This window comes from Medicago truncatula, chromosome 8, assembly GCF_003473485.1.
Source record: "Medicago truncatula cultivar Jemalong A17 chromosome 8, MtrunA17r5.0-ANR, whole genome shotgun sequence".
NCBI lineage: Eukaryota > Viridiplantae > Streptophyta > Magnoliopsida > Fabales > Fabaceae > Medicago > Medicago truncatula.
Window position 1 is genome coordinate 43010816 of NC_053049.1, and position 16949 is coordinate 43027764.

The 16949-nt window shown below is 32.7% G+C and overlaps 4 protein-coding genes across 4 annotated transcripts; 1 reads left to right on the plus strand and 3 right to left on the minus strand.

Moving 5' to 3' along the window:
• Positions 1-1491: 1491 nt before the first annotated feature.
• LOC11436211 (RING-H2 finger protein ATL78) lies at positions 1492-2351 on the plus strand. The gene has a single exon (XM_003630159.4). It carries the CDS (start codon positions 1535-1537, stop codon positions 2186-2188), a length of 654 nt encoding a protein of 217 aa, XP_003630207.1. The 5' UTR covers positions 1492-1534; the 3' UTR covers positions 2189-2351.
• Positions 2352-9432: 7081 nt separating this feature from the next.
• On the minus strand, positions 9433-10223 carry LOC120577723 (E3 ubiquitin-protein ligase ATL76). The gene has a single exon (XM_039829560.1). The coding sequence runs from the start codon at positions 10169-10171 to the stop codon at positions 9536-9538; it is 636 nt and encodes a 211-aa protein (XP_039685494.1). The 5' UTR covers positions 10172-10223; the 3' UTR covers positions 9433-9535.
• A 1958-nt stretch (positions 10224-12181) lies between these two features.
• LOC11438408 (E3 ubiquitin-protein ligase ATL76) lies at positions 12182-13094 on the minus strand. The gene has a single exon (XM_003630161.4). It carries the CDS (start codon positions 13052-13054, stop codon positions 12359-12361), a length of 696 nt encoding a protein of 231 aa, XP_003630209.2. The 5' UTR covers positions 13055-13094; the 3' UTR covers positions 12182-12358.
• Positions 13095-15380: 2286 nt separating this feature from the next.
• On the minus strand, positions 15381-16550 carry LOC11428946 (RING-H2 finger protein ATL78). Its single transcript, XM_003630163.4, has one exon. It carries the CDS (start codon positions 16486-16488, stop codon positions 15829-15831), a length of 660 nt encoding a protein of 219 aa, XP_003630211.1. The 5' UTR covers positions 16489-16550; the 3' UTR covers positions 15381-15828.
• Positions 16551-16949: the final 399 nt, after the last annotated feature.

The following is a 16949-nucleotide window of genomic DNA, read 5'->3' on the forward strand; positions in this document are numbered from 1 at the left end:
ATTTACACTTGTATCAATACAAATTATTATTATTTTTTTTATTGAGGGATGAACTTTACAGAATAGAGTGTGGAAATATATATAGGGCCCGTTACCATTGATTAAAATTAGATGATTGCGATTTGGTTACTTTCATTATTTTTCATGTATGTACAAGTATATGCCAAGTATTTCATCCTTTGAATTGCGCACTCATTCACCTTAGAACAGTTCATAAATTTCTTGATGATAAGTGTCGTATTCTCATCAAATAGAGAAAACTGAAAAAGAGAATTAATGGGTGATTTAAATACCTAGTCATAGAGCACAATAATATTAAAATTACAAAGTAAGTGTGAAGTTAACAAGATAAAAAAAAAAAAAAGAACCATAATATTCCTACTTTGTAGTTCATTTGTGTTATCTTCTAAGATCTTGTGTTCGATCTTTCTTTTTGATTTTTGTGGCTTTGTTGGGCTTCTTTTACTTTTCACTGGTTTGGTGTTTGTCATCATTAAGGTTAAAAGGATAAAACTTGTTTTTTTTCCCCTTCAAATGCCTCACTATTATTAAAAGATAACACTTAGACACATGACCTAGAAAAAAGATAACCAAAATTGACTTATAAAATATTTACCCAAGGAAAATTAATCTTATTGATTTATATGAAAATAAGTGCATTCTTCAAAGCGTATCTTACGTGACCCATGAAAATAAAAGAATCATTAGAAAATAAAACTTAAGATGAGATATATTACCAACCAAAAATGTTCCTCATAGGACGAGGAGTGCTAAAGAAGAAGAAAAGAGTCATAAACAATATTTGCAAAGATGCAGCAGGTACAAAGAAACAAACAGTTGATTAAAATCTAAAGTTACGCACACTAAAAAGTTGATTAAGTAACCCTTGTTAGTGTCAATCTCTCACAAGATGCAGGTACAAAGAAACAGTGACAGTAGTGATATCCAACAAATCAAGATATGGATGCAAGCAAGTAAGTGGTATCGCTTTTAATGATAAAACCATGACTAAAATTCTTGTCTTCCGCGGTTATTAATTCACTCTGCGAATATGTTATTGCCAAATCATTAAAAACATTAACATCATGATACGGATCCAAGTAGTGGTACTTGTTAATTTGTATTACTGCCACATTCAAGATTTATAATCCATTCTGTGCGCCACTCCCTCCAACATGTTATGTTATAATCAAAAAAGAAAAGAAAAGAAAAGAAAAGAAAAGGAAAGAATAAGCCAAATAGTATTATTGGATTGCATATCAAATTAATTAGCTTAAACATTTTGCCAATTTGATGTATTATTGTCATTTATTAATTACCCTGGTTTAATTAGGAGCCACGACTTCATAAATCAATTAAATAAACATATTGCGATCAAATTATAATAATAGTTAAATTCAAACTTTAATAAAAGCAAGATACCATATCCTATATCATATTATATAAACTAACCTATATATAGTATAGTCCTCTATCTTAGATAACATACCAACAACCCTCAAGCTCTAATTAACTAACTCAACAAAAAAAAACAATGTATACTTCTACTTCCTTAACTTCACAACTCCTCCATGAGCTTCTTGTAGAATCACACACAAGAAGGTTACTCTTCCAAAATCCAATTGATTTTCAATCACCAACCAGCTCCCCTGTGTTAACAAACAATCACAATTCAACAGACTCAAATTTTGGAGCTCGTGAATTTGATTCAAATGTTGTGATGATAGTTGCAGTCCTATTATGTGCTTTTATTTGCTCACTTGCATTAAACTCCATCATAAGGTGTGCCTTAAGGGTTTCAAACGTAGCCATAAACAACAATTCACCTCAATTGGTCAACAAAGGAATCAAGAAGAAAGCTCTCAAGAAATTTCCTACAATGAGCTATTCCACCGAGTTGAATCTACCAAGTTTGGATACAGATTGTATGATATGTCTCTCAGAGTTCACAAAGGGTGAAAAATTGCGCATTTTGCCTAAATGCAACCATGGATTTCATGTTCGTTGCATTGACAAATGGCTAAAAGAACATTCATCATGTCCAAAGTGCAGACAATGTCTTCTTGAAACTTGTCGAAAGATTGGTGGGTCGCAAGTGCAACCAATTGTGTTGCCAGTGCCAGAAACTATTATAACTATCCAACCACTAGAACCTCAAGCTTTGGAGCGTAACTATAGGGAAATATAAGATAATTATGGTTGAGAAAGAGACTTTATTTGCTTTACTTTGACCTTAATTGTAAAAATACTTCAGTTGAAGTTATTAATTCATTTTTTCTAATAAGATTATGGTGTAGTTAATTATTTGAAGTTTTGAACCAAGAGAATACATATATATTGTGTTGAGCAAAGAATGAAAGAAAACAAAAAAACTAAATAGTATAAATTACCCTAGTATGCTTTGTACCTATAATAAGTTTATTAAAAAAAAAAATATAGATTAGTCAGCCTATAATGCTAATAGTATAAACTAGTTAACATGCATGTCCTATGTCTTCATCTAGGATTTTCTATGATGATTTAATTTCAGAAATTACTCTGGTACGAAAAAGTGGCGACGAAAAACAACGAGACAAGTAAATGAGCAGTTAGTATTTGTGAATACCATTTCTATCCTTCACATATTTTCTTTGGAGTGCATGTCGCACCGTATAGCAATGCTCTTTAGTTTCTCTCGAGGTCTGTCTATTCCTTTAGGAATTTTCAAATTGCTAGTCCATTAAACTAACAAAAATTGTAATTTTATCCTTCAACATGTGATGGATGCAAGAACTAAGGTATTTTGTTTAGTTGACCATTAGAAAAGAGCTTCAATTTAGCTAAGGTATTGTGTGTTTAGCTAAAATAATTAATCGCCTATTTTGTGCTTACACTACAAGTTAGTGTTTAGTTTTGGCACAAAATGGGTGATTAGTTATTCTCTATAATAACACAGTTTTGTTGAAACCAATTTTACAACACACAATAGAAGACGGCACACGAAGGGGGAACTAAAGCTTTTGTGTGGAGTGTCTTTTCGAGATTTTAAGGTTGAGAAACACATATTAATCATCTTGGCTAGTTAGAAATCACTAGATTCTCTACCCGTACTGACGCACGAACATTTATAGTATGGATTAAAATATAGTAGAATTTAACACAAACAATAACAATTTTTATGTGTTAGGATAAGTTGCATTTTTATGGGGCTATTAAAAAACACGACAAATTTAACATATATGCAATATTAAGATTAAAATCATCCAACCTTTTAAGAAAACTTTCAAACAAAAATGACGACTTCTTAAATATTTAGCATTTCTAAACAAAATGGTATATGATAAGTTCACTCAATAGCCATTTTAAGAGCACCTGAATTCCTCAATTACATCAATAGCTGATCTTTGACAAATTAAAATTACAAATTATTCATTCATGATTTAACAAAAATACAATACTCCTATCTGTTTTTTCTATCCTAATTAATGAGGTCTTTCAAACAATAAGAAACCATTGCACAACTATTCCAATTAAATCTATTATTTCTTCCATGATGGTATTCTACAATTTAATTAATCTTCAAGGTTATATTACTTAGCAGTACCAATGCTTATCAATTCTAACTTTCTTGTAATATAAAAAATGTAGTAAAAACCAAGAAAAACCATGACAGGAAATCTCAACAAAAGACTAATGCAGTCAATACTTGGTTCTGTTCATATACTTCAGTAACAACTTATAGATGGCTAAGAAAAAGTACTAATTAAAACAAATCCAGTGACAGGAAATCTCAACAAAAGACTAATGCAGTCAATACTTGGTTCTGTTCATATACTTCAGTAACAACTTATAGATGGCTAAGAAAAAGTACTAATTAAAACAAATCCAGTGACAGGAAATCTCAACAAAAGACTAATGCAGTCAACACCTATGCCTCCCTACCTGCACATATTCAACAATGTTTGCCTTTTGAAATTGCAGTCCTCATCACTCATGATCCTTAAATCCTTTTTCAACAGCCACACCTTGTCTACAAATCAACCTTAAAAGCTCCAAGCAAATCACAGAAAACAGTTGCCAACCAAGTAACAGAAACAATGAAGAATGAGCCCTGAGAAGCAAAACCCACATAACTTGTATAACATTATTGCCACAGTTTTTGTCATCCACCTAAGTGGCAGCATCTACACCATTAATATTCACAAATGAGAAATCAGGGTCCTCCAATTTCACTACCATTGATGTTCCTTTCTGCGAGTCCTTCACAAAAATTATAAAAACATTGTCAATAGATTAAGTGGTCGCATTCCTATTATGCAACTAACCAAGAAAAACTATCACATGAATTGTAAAAACCACCCCCTTCACATTATGCATAATCAATTCTATACAGCTTGGTACTAAATTTTTAATTGTCCACCAATTTAATTCAAACTGCACCATAAATTATAGATTCAGACAATGGTCCAAATCATATGAAGCTAAATAGATGTGATATTTTTGGCTAGTAACATTACCGTGTGCGCTAAAATTCTAAGTGAAACCTTATTTGTTTCAAGAACATCTGAAACCACCCCTAAGAAAACATGCCAACACATTATCAACTGCTATGTGAAATGCAGGGGGTGGAAGAAACACTGCTATGTAGCAGCAATAATCTGAAACACCTCTGCTGCACAACATTAGTTCACTCACGTGTCGAAATCCAGCTCTAAATTATGAAGAAAATTACCTTGAACTCTCGCCAATTCTGCAGAAAATTACCTTGAACCCACTCCGAATAGTTAAGCGCAAACATCTGAATATAAAATTAAAATCCAAAATATAGATTGCACTAGCATATAAATTACCCCTCAACTTTACAATTTTCCACTAATTTGTCTATGCCACCATATTGCTGCAACTATACGCCATTTGCTCATACTCAACAGCTTTCTTTACCATGATCTGAAACTTGTTAAAACAAATTAAAATAGGAAAGATATCAACAACAACAAAAAAGAAGAGAAATCTAAAATATAGAAAATTAAGGAAATGAGTCACGGAAAAGGAAGCCAAAGACATATGATGAATAATCAACTTGTACCAAATCCAAGTGAGAAAATACTAAAGGCAGTTAACAAAATGAGTAATCTATTTGTACCACTTATTATTCAATCTATGCTCCGACCAATGTAACGCACTCTTTGAATTATTTAATTATTTAAATGAGTTTAGAATTTATTAAGATGAGTTTATATTATATTTATATGATATGTGTGATTTAAGAGGTTTATATGATTGAGGTGTTTTTATGTGATTTTATGAGGAGTTGTGACTTATTTTATTGTTTAATAAAATAAGATTTTGAAAATAAAATAAATATTGAGTTGAGGGGTTGTTTTGAGATTTTAGAGAGTTTTGGGGGAGAAAGAGGAATAAGATAAATTAGATAGAGGAGATATAAATAGGAGAGGCCTAGTTTAGAAAAACATACGATCAGTTTTTGGAGAAAAGGGAGAAAAAGCCAAGAGAAGGAAGAAAGACCTAGAAAGCTGCGATTTTCATTGCTAAGGTAAGGGTGAGACTAGCATTCAATTCTATTATTCTATATAATTCATATGATTGTATTTAGCAAGTGTAAGATTGAATTAGAGAAGTTGGAAAACTAGGGTTAATGAGAGGAATTGAGTATTAATTGATGTAGAATGATTAGATTGATGCAGAAACTGTTTACAGACCTTAGATAAGTCATAAGATGATTGCAGGAATCAATGTTAGGCTTAAAACCATGTGAATAGGTGAATTTTCGTGAAAAATGCACTTCTGCCCGAGCCTACATTCATCGCTCGCCTCCCGAGATATGATCCTCGCCATAGCGAGTGATGAACTTCATCGCTCACCTCGCGAGCAACTTTTACCCGCCTCACGAGTTGCACCTTGTAGCTCGCCATAGCGAGCACATTCACTCGCCCAGCGAGTGTGACCAGAGAGTTGTCATGATTTCGTAATTTTGACCTTTAAGTTGAACCTTAGATGTTTTTGAGTGCCTGAACATGTCTAATAATGATTAGGAAAGATTGGAGATTAAGATTTAACCTGGAATAGTTTAAGAACGAATTTTGAGAGTTACACCTGAACTCGCCATGGCGAGTAGAGGCCCTCGCCTCGCGAATTGCCCAGTTACAGAATGCCTTGCTTAGGTTAAACACGATCTTTGTCGCACGAGTTGATGTGAATTGATCTTGGACATTAGGAACTAAGTTGTTTATCTTGCTGTTGTTGTTTCAGTAAGCCTGAATTGTATAATCTAATGTTGTTGCTAATGTTATATAATTGTATATACATTATATGAATTATGTTGATATTTGAGATGTTGTTGATTTGCATTCGATATTGTTATATCATGATGATTTGCATACTGCCTATGTTGCTGTTTGTTATTTAACTAAGCTGCATGAGTCGGTCTAAGTTGATTAAGATGATGATGTTCCAAATTATTGGATATATAAGAGGTTGTTGTTTATAAGAAGTTAAGTTGTTATGTCCATGCATTAGCATTCATTGTTGGGGGCTTGATGCACTGGAGCTTTAGCTCAATTATGTTGGGGGCTTGATGCCCTGGAAGTATATTAATACTTAATTACGTTGAGGGCTTGATGCCCTGGATTAGTACCACATGCATATAAGAGGTCTAAGTTGCATAGTCGCATTTGTGGAGTCAAAGATGTTAAGTTGCGAAGTTGTTGAAGTTGTGATTCTTTATATGAACTATTAATGAAGTGATAAATGATATATTATTATCTATGATGAATATTATGATGTTGTTAAATATAATTATTGAATTATATGTTTAATATTATTGTTTTGTGAAATCTCACCCCTTCTGCTTGGAAATGTTGCTCTTCGTATGAGTAACTTGCAGGTGATCGAGAGTAGTTGTTGTTGCTTTGCTGTCGTGGGTGGTTATCCCTCACTGAGTCTTTTAGGTGCTCTGATACGTAACCGGATGAGATCTTTTGTGGCTATTTCTTATTCCTTTACGTATTTGTTTTATGATTTTAAATGATTAAGTTGTTTAACTGATTTATGAGATGTTTTGATGAGGCCTGCGTGCCAAGACTTATTTATGTTGATGAATTTAATCCGCTGCAATGTTTTGGAATTGATTAATGTTGAAGGATAATTAGTTAATTATCTTATTTATGATTTTATGAAGTGTAGCATTCCGTTTATGTGTTGAATACTCTGATATATGTTTGAAATTTTTAAGTTGGGAAAACAGAGTGTTACAACCAAAACATGCATATTTTTAATATTGGAAATGGGAAGTTCAAACTGCAACTATAAAGAATTAAAATAGTTCAAATTGAGAATGGCAATATTGAACTTGAATAATAAAAAAAAAAATCATAAAATAGCTCAAATTGAAAGGGCATAAAGTAGGAGTACAACTTAAAATGGAAAGAAAAATCAGTGAAATTAGAGGAGTTTGCTATTGACTTCTAACATATAGTAGTACTTCAGCAGATGAAATCAAAACATATAGACTCAAGAACCATAAAACCCAAAACTCTTCATTTACAGTCACCTAACACAAATCTTCACAATTATAGCTTTTCATAGGCATCTTTTTCTCACATACACAGAAACTCTTGTGAGATTAAAAATAGAAAGGAGAAGAAATTGAAAGTGATTTGATTTTATGTATTTAGTTGCAAACAGTCTTATCAGCCAAATGGAGAGATAAAGCATGTCAGCAAAAGACAATTTACAGCCTATGTGTTGTTCATTATTCTCTTTGGCCAAATCAGCTGCGAAACTTGTTAATATGGTTGTGCTAGGATGACATAATCGTATGTATAACACCATAACTGCTATTTTTTTCAAGCTAATGGCTTTTACATTATTTTTTAATCAAAAAGAGGTGCCGTTAACAGTGAACGTCAGAAGGTACCACAAACCAATGATCATAACAAAGTAAGTAGTAATGCTTTTTTACTAAATTTTTGGGCAAGGAACTATTATTTGCACTAAATACATATATACAACACCAATATATATAGCATATAGAAACACTGGTTTCTTTATGTAAGGGTCTCGGTTAAAAAAATACCAAGTATGGATCAAAAATGCATTTCAAGAAACTTGTTATTCCCTGTGTTATTGAACAAAGAAATAAATCTTTATCAATCCTTTAAAAAATTCAGATAAATAACAATCCATGATATTACCTATATTGTCAACATGGTTCAGTTATTCTCGACATTTATTGACTGGTTTATTTTCATTTTATTTGTCTCCTCTACTTTGCTTTCCCATGGTTTCTTCTTCCTATTCAAACCAAAGCAAAAAATCAGAAATCAAAATCATACATATTTAGAAAGAGCCAGACATGTTCTTCACAAATTCGAAAGTAGAGATTATTTGGTGAAAATCATTGAGGTTTGAGAGAGGAAAGGAGAGAAAGTAGAGATTGATCTTTGTGAGCAATTGAGAATAATTTTTTGTCACTTTGTAATTCTCTCTTTTATATCTTGTAAGAATCCATTGATAAAGAATTTAGAGAGTTGTTATCTCCCTCAAACGTTGGTCAATTTGGTCTGAATTGAGTAAGCAATCTTGCCGAGTAATTGAAGTAAAAGTGTTTCAATTCTCGAAAGACCAGTCACTTTAGGAAGGATTGTCCCGAGTTAGGGGGAAATGATGATTCGGTGCAAGTTGCTTCAGAGCATGATTGTGCTAGTGGTCGCAAGTTAGGAATTGAAGAAGAGTTGAGTTATGGACTCTATATGTTATTATCAATGTGTCCAAGGAAGAGATACTGAGACTTTGGAGTTGAAAGGAGGTCGAGGTGTTCACCTTGAAAACGGTGAAGCTTGTAAGGCTCAATGTATGAACAATCTCTTTCACCAGACGTAGGTCAATTTGGACGAAGTTGGATAAACCATCTGTGTTTATTTCTTTACTCTCTTTATCTCTTGTCTTTAGTTAGATTGTATTGAATCATCATTTGCTTAAAATTATTTACCCCATTTTTTCCGAAACAATTGACCTAGTTGACTATTTCACACGCACCAATTTTGACTTTTAATATCTTTGATTAAACTATTTATAAAAATTATAAAAAGTTTAATTCCGAAAATATTCATCGACAGAAATTCAACATCTTATATGAAACATTTTTCTTTATATAATGGAAAAAATTGATCGAAATATGTTATGTGAATAGTACATATGGTCAGATAAAGTCAATTATTTTGAGATGGAGGAAGTATTTTAGTTATCATTGTTATTTGCTCTATTTTCTAGTTGAATTCACAACAATTAGACTACATGAGTTACATAAGATGACTAATCTAATTTTTTATTTTCTCTATAAACTTGTCATATGTGCAAAATATACCAGAGTAATTTGGTCTTTTTATTTTGTTTCAAGTCCTTCTTGTTTCTTTGGAAGAAAAGAAAAAGAAATTGTTCAACCAAGGATATATGCTTTCTATCGATTTAAAACATCAAATAGTTACACTAATCTTATTGAAAAAAATGAATTCAAAACTTTAACTAAAGTATATTTTTACATTTGGATTGCTATAATAATTTCTGGCACTGGCAACACAATTGGTTGCACCTGCGACCCACCAATCTTTCGACAAGTTTCAAGAAGACATTGTCTGCACTTTGGACATGATGAATGTTCTTTTAGCCATTTGTCAATGCAACGAACATGAAATCCATGGTTGCATTTAGGCAAAATGCGCACCTTTTCACCCTTTGTGAACTCTGAGAGACATATCATACATTCTGCGTCCAAACTTGGTAGTTTCAAGTCAGTTGAGTAGCTCACTGTGGGAAATGCCTTAAGAGCTTTCTTCTTGATTCCTTTATTGACCGATTGAGGCGAAGAATTGCTGTTCGAACTAGAAGAAGATTCATTGTTGTTTGAAATCCTTAAGAAACACCTTATGATGGAGTTTAATACAAGTAAACAAATAAAAGCACATAATAGAACTGCAATTATCATCACAACATCTGAATCAAATTCACGAGCTCCGAACTTTGAGTCGGTTGAATTGTTGTTGTTCGTGAAAACAGGGGGGTTGATTTTAAGTGATTGATGATCAACTGGGTTTTGAATGAGTAACCTTCTTGTGTGAGATTCCACAAGAAGCTCATGTAGAAGTGGTGAAGTAAAAGAAGTAGAAGCATACATGTTTTCTGTTGGGGGAACTAATTGATGAGTTAGCTATCTAGCTAATTAGAGCTTGAGGGTTTTTGGTATGTTATCTTAGATAGATGACTTTATATAGGATGGTTAATATATGGTATAGGATATGGTATCTTTCCTTTTATAAAGTTTGAATTTAACCATTATTATTATTTGGTGCCTAGACCATATATGAATAATGAATGCACTACACGTTTAACTCTCATCTTAAAAATTGTGCTGATCTGCATCATCCTCGTACATGACACTATATGTGTCTAATATATTATGGTCGCCCCACTTTCATAGCTAAACCATATTGAAATATTATTTTTGGATCTCTTTGTAAGATATAGTTCAACTAATAATGTCAAAATTGTTAGACTGAACATTTATTGTGGTTATCTAGGTTAAAATCTAATGTCGCTCATTTATGGGTGTAAATTTTTAAATGATCGTTGCTACTTCGTCTACTCATAAAAACAATGTTTGGGTCCGAAACAAATTAAATATTTTATTACATGATATATTTGTTTTATTACGATCTTCATGCAAGTTGTTAGATTGCAATATGTTTAATTAATTGGTTTAAGAACTTGTGGCTCCTAGATCATATTGGGACAATGCTTAAGCTAAATTTGATATGCAATCCAATAATACTATTTGTCTACAGCTGTTCGTACTTTTATACGGAAAGTGCTTGTGGAAAAGAGCTTAATTAATACTTTTGTTTTAATTGATTTGTTTAGCCTCTTGGCTTTGCTGATAACATAAATGGATGGAATTACAAATTAACAAGTACCACTACTGGTATCCGTATCGTGATTTGTTGGATATCACTACTTTTATAGTTTCTTTGCACCTGCATCCTGTGAGAGATAAGGGAGAAATAGAAAAGTGAACACTTACACCAAACAGGCTCCAACTAATTAGTCATTTGAGTTGTGATCTCATCACTAGCTTAGGTCATAAAAATTTGTGTGTTCATTGATAGTTGGGTTACATAAAGGAAAACTAATAGTTTGAATTAAGATACACCACCAAATACTGATAGATGAGTAAAATTGCAAAAAATAAAAAAGTGATATTATCGAGTTAATGATGATAAGGTGAAAGTTGTTGTGAACATCGTCTGCTGTGAATAAAGTTTTTCATATTTCTATTTGTTATGGCTTCGTACAAAACTCACATCAATACTATGATGTGTGGAGCAAAATAAAGGAGAAGAAGAACACAATGATAAAATAAAATAACAAAATAAAGGAGAAAAGGAACACAATGTCCGTTTGTCCCAAATTTGACCTACAATTGAGGGAGAGAGCAGCTCTCCAATCCACTATCAAATAGTTTCTTACAAAGAGATACAATAGTTATAAGAAATTAGCCTTCAACAATAAACCCTAATTTCTACCCTTTTTTAGTCCCTGTCCTTGATCGAGGATTTTACTCATCAAAATGTTTAGATTTTTTTCAACCCTAAAGTATAGCTCAAAAGCATTCAATTCTTAGCTTTTGATCTCCTAAGAATCTCTCGTTTTGATAACCCTAGTTTGCTTTACACCTCTCATTCAAAACTATGTTTAGACGCAAAAATATGAATTTAGTTGTGGGTGTGCGCCTCGCGCATGGAACAGTGTGCCTCGACCGTCAGGCATGGGGCAATAGTGAAAGGCTATCGGAAAATACATTGATGCACCTTGTGCATAAAGTAGAACGACACCATTTTTTTTGTGTGCAAACGATGCGATTTCAAGAACAACCGCCTTTTTTTTAAATGTTAGTTGCTTGATTAAATATTATTCATTGGTGTAGTTTGAACTCATGACCTCCAACTCTTGTATATATATCTCATCTTTTGATATAGTATCTTGTTGGCTGATTTCATTGGAGTAATTTTTACTTTGATCTATTTTATTTTTTATTTCCTTCTTGTTTCTACAACAAAAAAATGTTTAGCGCAAGTTATACGTATTTTCAGTTCAAAACTTCAAATAATTGCACCATAATCTTTATATTGGAAAAGAAATGCAATAAAAAATTTAACCAGTGTATTTTTACATTTGAGGTCAAAGTAAAGCAAAGAAAGTTTCAAATTGTAATTCACCAATAACCACAAAATTAGATATGGTTAATTGGTTTTTGATTTGAACTACCTTGCTCACTCGGAATAAAGAAGGGCATTAAAAGTAGTCGTTAATTGTTAGCTTGTATTTCTCTATAGTTACGTTCCAAAGCTTCGTGCTCTAGTGGTTCTATCCTTATAATAGTTTCTGGCACTGGCAACAAAATTGGTTGCACTTGCGACCCACCAATCTTTCGACAAGTTTCAAGAAGACATTGTCTGCACTTTGGACATGATGAATGTTCTTTTAGCCATTTGTCAATGCAACGAACATGAAATCCATGGTTGCATTTAGGCAAAATGCGCAATTTTTCACCCTTTGTGAACTCTGAGAGACATATCATACAATCTGTATCCAAACTTGGTAGATTCAACTCGGTGGAATAGCTCATTGTAGGAAATTTCTTGAGAGCTTTCTTCTTGATTCCTTTGTTGACCAATTGAGGTGAATTGTTGTTGCTTGAACTCGAAGAAGAGTCGTTGTTGAGGGCTACATTTAAAAATATTAAGGCACGCCTTATGATAAAGTTTAATGCAAGGGGACCAATAAAAGCACATAATACAACTGCAAGTATCATCACAACATTTGAATCAAATTCAGGAGCTCTAAAATATGAGTCGGTTGAATTGTGGCTATTTGTGAAAATACGGGAGTTGATTTTAAGTGATTGATGATCAACTGGGTTTTGAATGAGTAACCTTCTTGTGTGAGATTCCACAAGAAGTTCATGGAGAAGTGGTGAAGTAAAGGAAGTAGAAGCATACATTGTTTTTTGTTGGGGAATTTTATGAGTTAGTTAATTAGAGCTTGAGTTGCTGTTATGTTGTATCTTAGTTAGGGGTATATATAGGGAAGTTTAAAAATATGGTAGTAGGATATAGTATCTTGCTTTTACTAAAGTTTGAGTTTAACTATTATTATAATTTGGTGCTTAGACCCTAGTTGCTTGTTACTTATTTTTTTGATTGGCCTATTTGCTTGTTACTTAAATTAAACCAGTTACTATATGAATGCACTACACTATTAGTTCTTAACTTAAAACTTGTAGTAGTAATATTATATGTGTGTAATATTATATGGTCGCCCACTCGCCTAGCCACTGTATTAGACTATATAATTGGATCCGTAACAAATCCCTTTTGCTATATGAAATATTTGTTTTGTTATGATGTTCATGCAAGTGGTTAGATCGTAATATATTTGGTTTAAGAAGTCGTGGCTCCTAATTAAAGCAGGGTATTTAAATAGCAAACAATAGATCAAATTGACAAAATATTTAAGCTAAATTTGATTTGCAATCTAATCTAATCTAAAAAAAATACTAGTATTTTATTTTGTGCTTTTATGCGCAAAGTGCTTGTGGAAAGGTTTTTTTCTTCTTCTTTTTTATTATGTTATTGATTGATGGCTTAAATATGTATTTCATCCTTGCAATTAAGGGCCGTTTAAAATTTTTTTCATGTAATCGCTAATACTGGTAATTTACCTTTGCATTGTTTAATCATTTAAAATTTCGTCCCTCTCCCCACTTAATCACTGCCACACGTCACAGTCACACATGAAATTTCAATTTTACCCTTAGGTTTCCAATTCTTTCTTCAATATTTTGTCCTCTTCTTAAGAGCAAAATTGGAATTTCATGTGTGGCAGTGATTAAGTTGGTCAAAGGACGAAATTTTAAATGATTAATGATTGCAAGGCTAGTTTGCAAGGATTAGCGAATACAGAGACCAATTTTTAAACGACCCCTAATTGCAAGGATGAAATACATATTTAAACCTTCATTGATTTGTTTTGCTTCTTGGCAATTTGATTATAACAGCGTATTGAATGGAGTAGTGCACATAGTGATCAATATAACCGCGGAAGACAAGAATTATAATAAGGTCACTATTTAGAATTCATTAAAAGCAACACTTTTGGATATATGGCAGTAATACCACTTACTTGGATCCGTATCTTGATGGGTTGGATCTCACTAAATGTCTACATCATGTGGGAGATAGAGAGAGAAAAGAGAAAGGTGGACACAGACGACAACGGTTAGTTGAACAGCTAGCTAGATATATATAACTACAACTATGCATAACTAACATATATCAACATGCATGTTGTCTTATAATGATGAACAAATTGATCAACATGCATTATATCTTCATCTAGGATCCACCTATAGATATAGGATGTTGGTTTAATTAATGAAAAAAGTTCTTAATATTATTTTTTAAATGAAAATGATATGTTTTTAAATAGAGATAAAAAAAAAAAAAGGTTTTGTTGCCTTGACTCAAAATTTGTGAAGTTTTGGAAGTTGACAATCATAACACGATTTTTAAGGCAATAAGTGTGTATGCTAAAAACAAAATCGTGGCGTGATGACAAAAATCGTAGCACGATTTTGGAATAAAGATGTAGTATTGTATTGTGTATTATTTGTAATGTGGCACATGATTTAGGCAAATTGTTACACATTTTACACTAGTTTGAGTACTATTTATGGTTTCATGGTTCATTTTTTGAGGAAGGGCTCCAAGAGAGAGAAACTTTGAAAATCAAATGAGCTAACTTTAAGGTTGAGTGTCTTTAGTGAGGAGTTCTCTTGGGTTGGGAAACATTTGTAAACATCTTGGAGAGTAAAATCATTGAGTCTCTTGTTCTTGGAAAGAGATTAGGGAAATGGTAGAAATTAGGTTTTGTTTTGGGAGAGTTTGTTGAAACTAATTTCAATTCTTTGTAAAAGAACTCGTTGATAGTGGATTGGAGAGATCAATCTCCCCTGCATAGTAGGTTATTGTTAGACCGAACTTTGTAAACAATTATTGATTTGTTTGTTTCTCTTCCGTCTTTATCTTTTTACTTGTAGTTTTGTGTTTTTACACTTGGTTTCTAGATTAGATATAGGATGTTGTATTTGCTTGAGGTTACTTTGATATTGGTTACTACTTGCCTTTTGCTCTGCACATCTAAATTTATTATTGGTGTGAGATTTAAGTCCGAATTCACAACAGGTTTAATTATTACTCTATTGAATTATGAATACGAAGAAGGAATAAAGTTCGTAAATAGATATAGTACTATTGACAATTCATTAGTTTTCCTGTTAGAGACGGTTGAGTCTTTATATCTCGAGTTGGTAATTGTGTTAAAAGACTACTATAGTAGATTTTTCATGCAAGAATAAGTAAGTCATTAATTCCCAAAGTATAATCCACTTTGTGGATACAAGTGTACTAGTGTACGAGTAGACCATGGGTATATTGGGTAAAACATCTGGAGCCCCTCTTTCTTTTACCCCTTCACTCCTACAAATGTTAACCATATGTCTCTAAGGGTAGGTCGTGTGGCAGTCTGGTCCAAGCAGCAACCAACGCTATTTCATGATCTTCTCGCACGCATGGTCCAAGCAGAGTTGAACCTAGTACGTAAGGGATAAGTACGTACCATGATTCAAATGTTGTTTTCACTATGGTTGATCAAATTTGATATGAACTTTCTTGCTCAACCACAACTCAAGACATTAAGAGAGGGTATTTAATTAGTTTATATTTCTCTATAGTTACGTTCCAAAGCTTCATGCTCAAGTGGTTGGATCCTTATAACGGTTTCTAGTACTGGCATAACAATTGGTTGTTGTGACCGAACAATCTTTCTACAAGTTTCAAGAAGACATTGTCTACACTTTGGACATGATGGGTGTTCCTTTAGCCATTTGTCAATGCAACGAACGTGAAATCCATGGTTGCATTTAGGCAAAATGCGCACCTTTTCACCCTTTGTAAACTCTGAGAGACATATAATACACTCTGTATCCAAACTTGGAAGTTTCAACTCAGCTGAATAGCTCACTGTGGGGAATGTTTTGAGAGCTTTCTTCTTGATTCCTTTGTTGCTCGAACTCAAAGAAGGGTCGTTGTGTAGGGCTACGTTAGAAAACCTTAAACCACACCTTATGATGGAGTTTAATGCAAGTGAGCAAATAAGAGCACACAATAAAACTGCAAGTATCATTATAACATTTGAATCGAATTCACGAGCTCCAAAATATGAGTCTGTTGAATTATGGTTATTATTTGTTAAAACATGGGAGTTAGTTAGTGATTGATGTTCAATTGGGTCTTGAAAGAGTAACCTTCTTGTGTGAGATTCCACAAGAAGCTCATGGACGAGTTGTGAAGTAAAGGAAGTAGAAGCAGCATACATTGTTTTTTGTTGGGGAACTAGTTGATAGTTATTTAATTAGAGATTGAGTTGTTGGTATGTTATCTTAGATGAGGATTATATATAGGGAAGTTATACTCGTATGTATGGTAGGATATGGTATCTTGCTTTTATTTAAAGTTTCAAATTAACTAGTATTATAATGTGCCTAGGTACTTTAAATTAAATCAGTTACTATGTGAATGCACTACAAGTTTAGCTCTCGTCTTGATGCATAATTCCTTTATGTGTATATAAATATATTATGGCCGCCCACTCACCTAGCTAGATAAATCTTATTAGAATATAATTGGATCCGTAAATAATACTTTTTGCCATATGAAATATTTGTTTAAGTACAATCTTCATGCAAGTGGTTATATCGCAATATATATGTTTTGTTTAAGAAGACGTGGTTCCTAATTAAAGCGGGCGGGATAATGTAAATGACAACAATTGATCGA

Excerpts from the sequence above, each read along its gene's own strand:
- LOC11438408 (XM_003630161.4), bottom strand. The coding sequence starts at position 13,054 with ATGTATGCTTCTACTTCCTTTACTTCACCACTTCTCCATGAACTTCTT.
- LOC11436211 (XM_003630159.4), top strand. The coding sequence starts at position 1,535 with ATGTATACTTCTACTTCCTTAACTTCACAACTCCTCCATGAGCTTCTT.
- LOC120577723 (XM_039829560.1), bottom strand. The coding sequence starts at position 10,171 with ATGTATGCTTCTACTTCTTTTACTTCACCACTTCTACATGAGCTTCTT.
- LOC11428946 (XM_003630163.4), bottom strand. The coding sequence starts at position 16,488 with ATGTATGCTGCTTCTACTTCCTTTACTTCACAACTCGTCCATGAGCTT.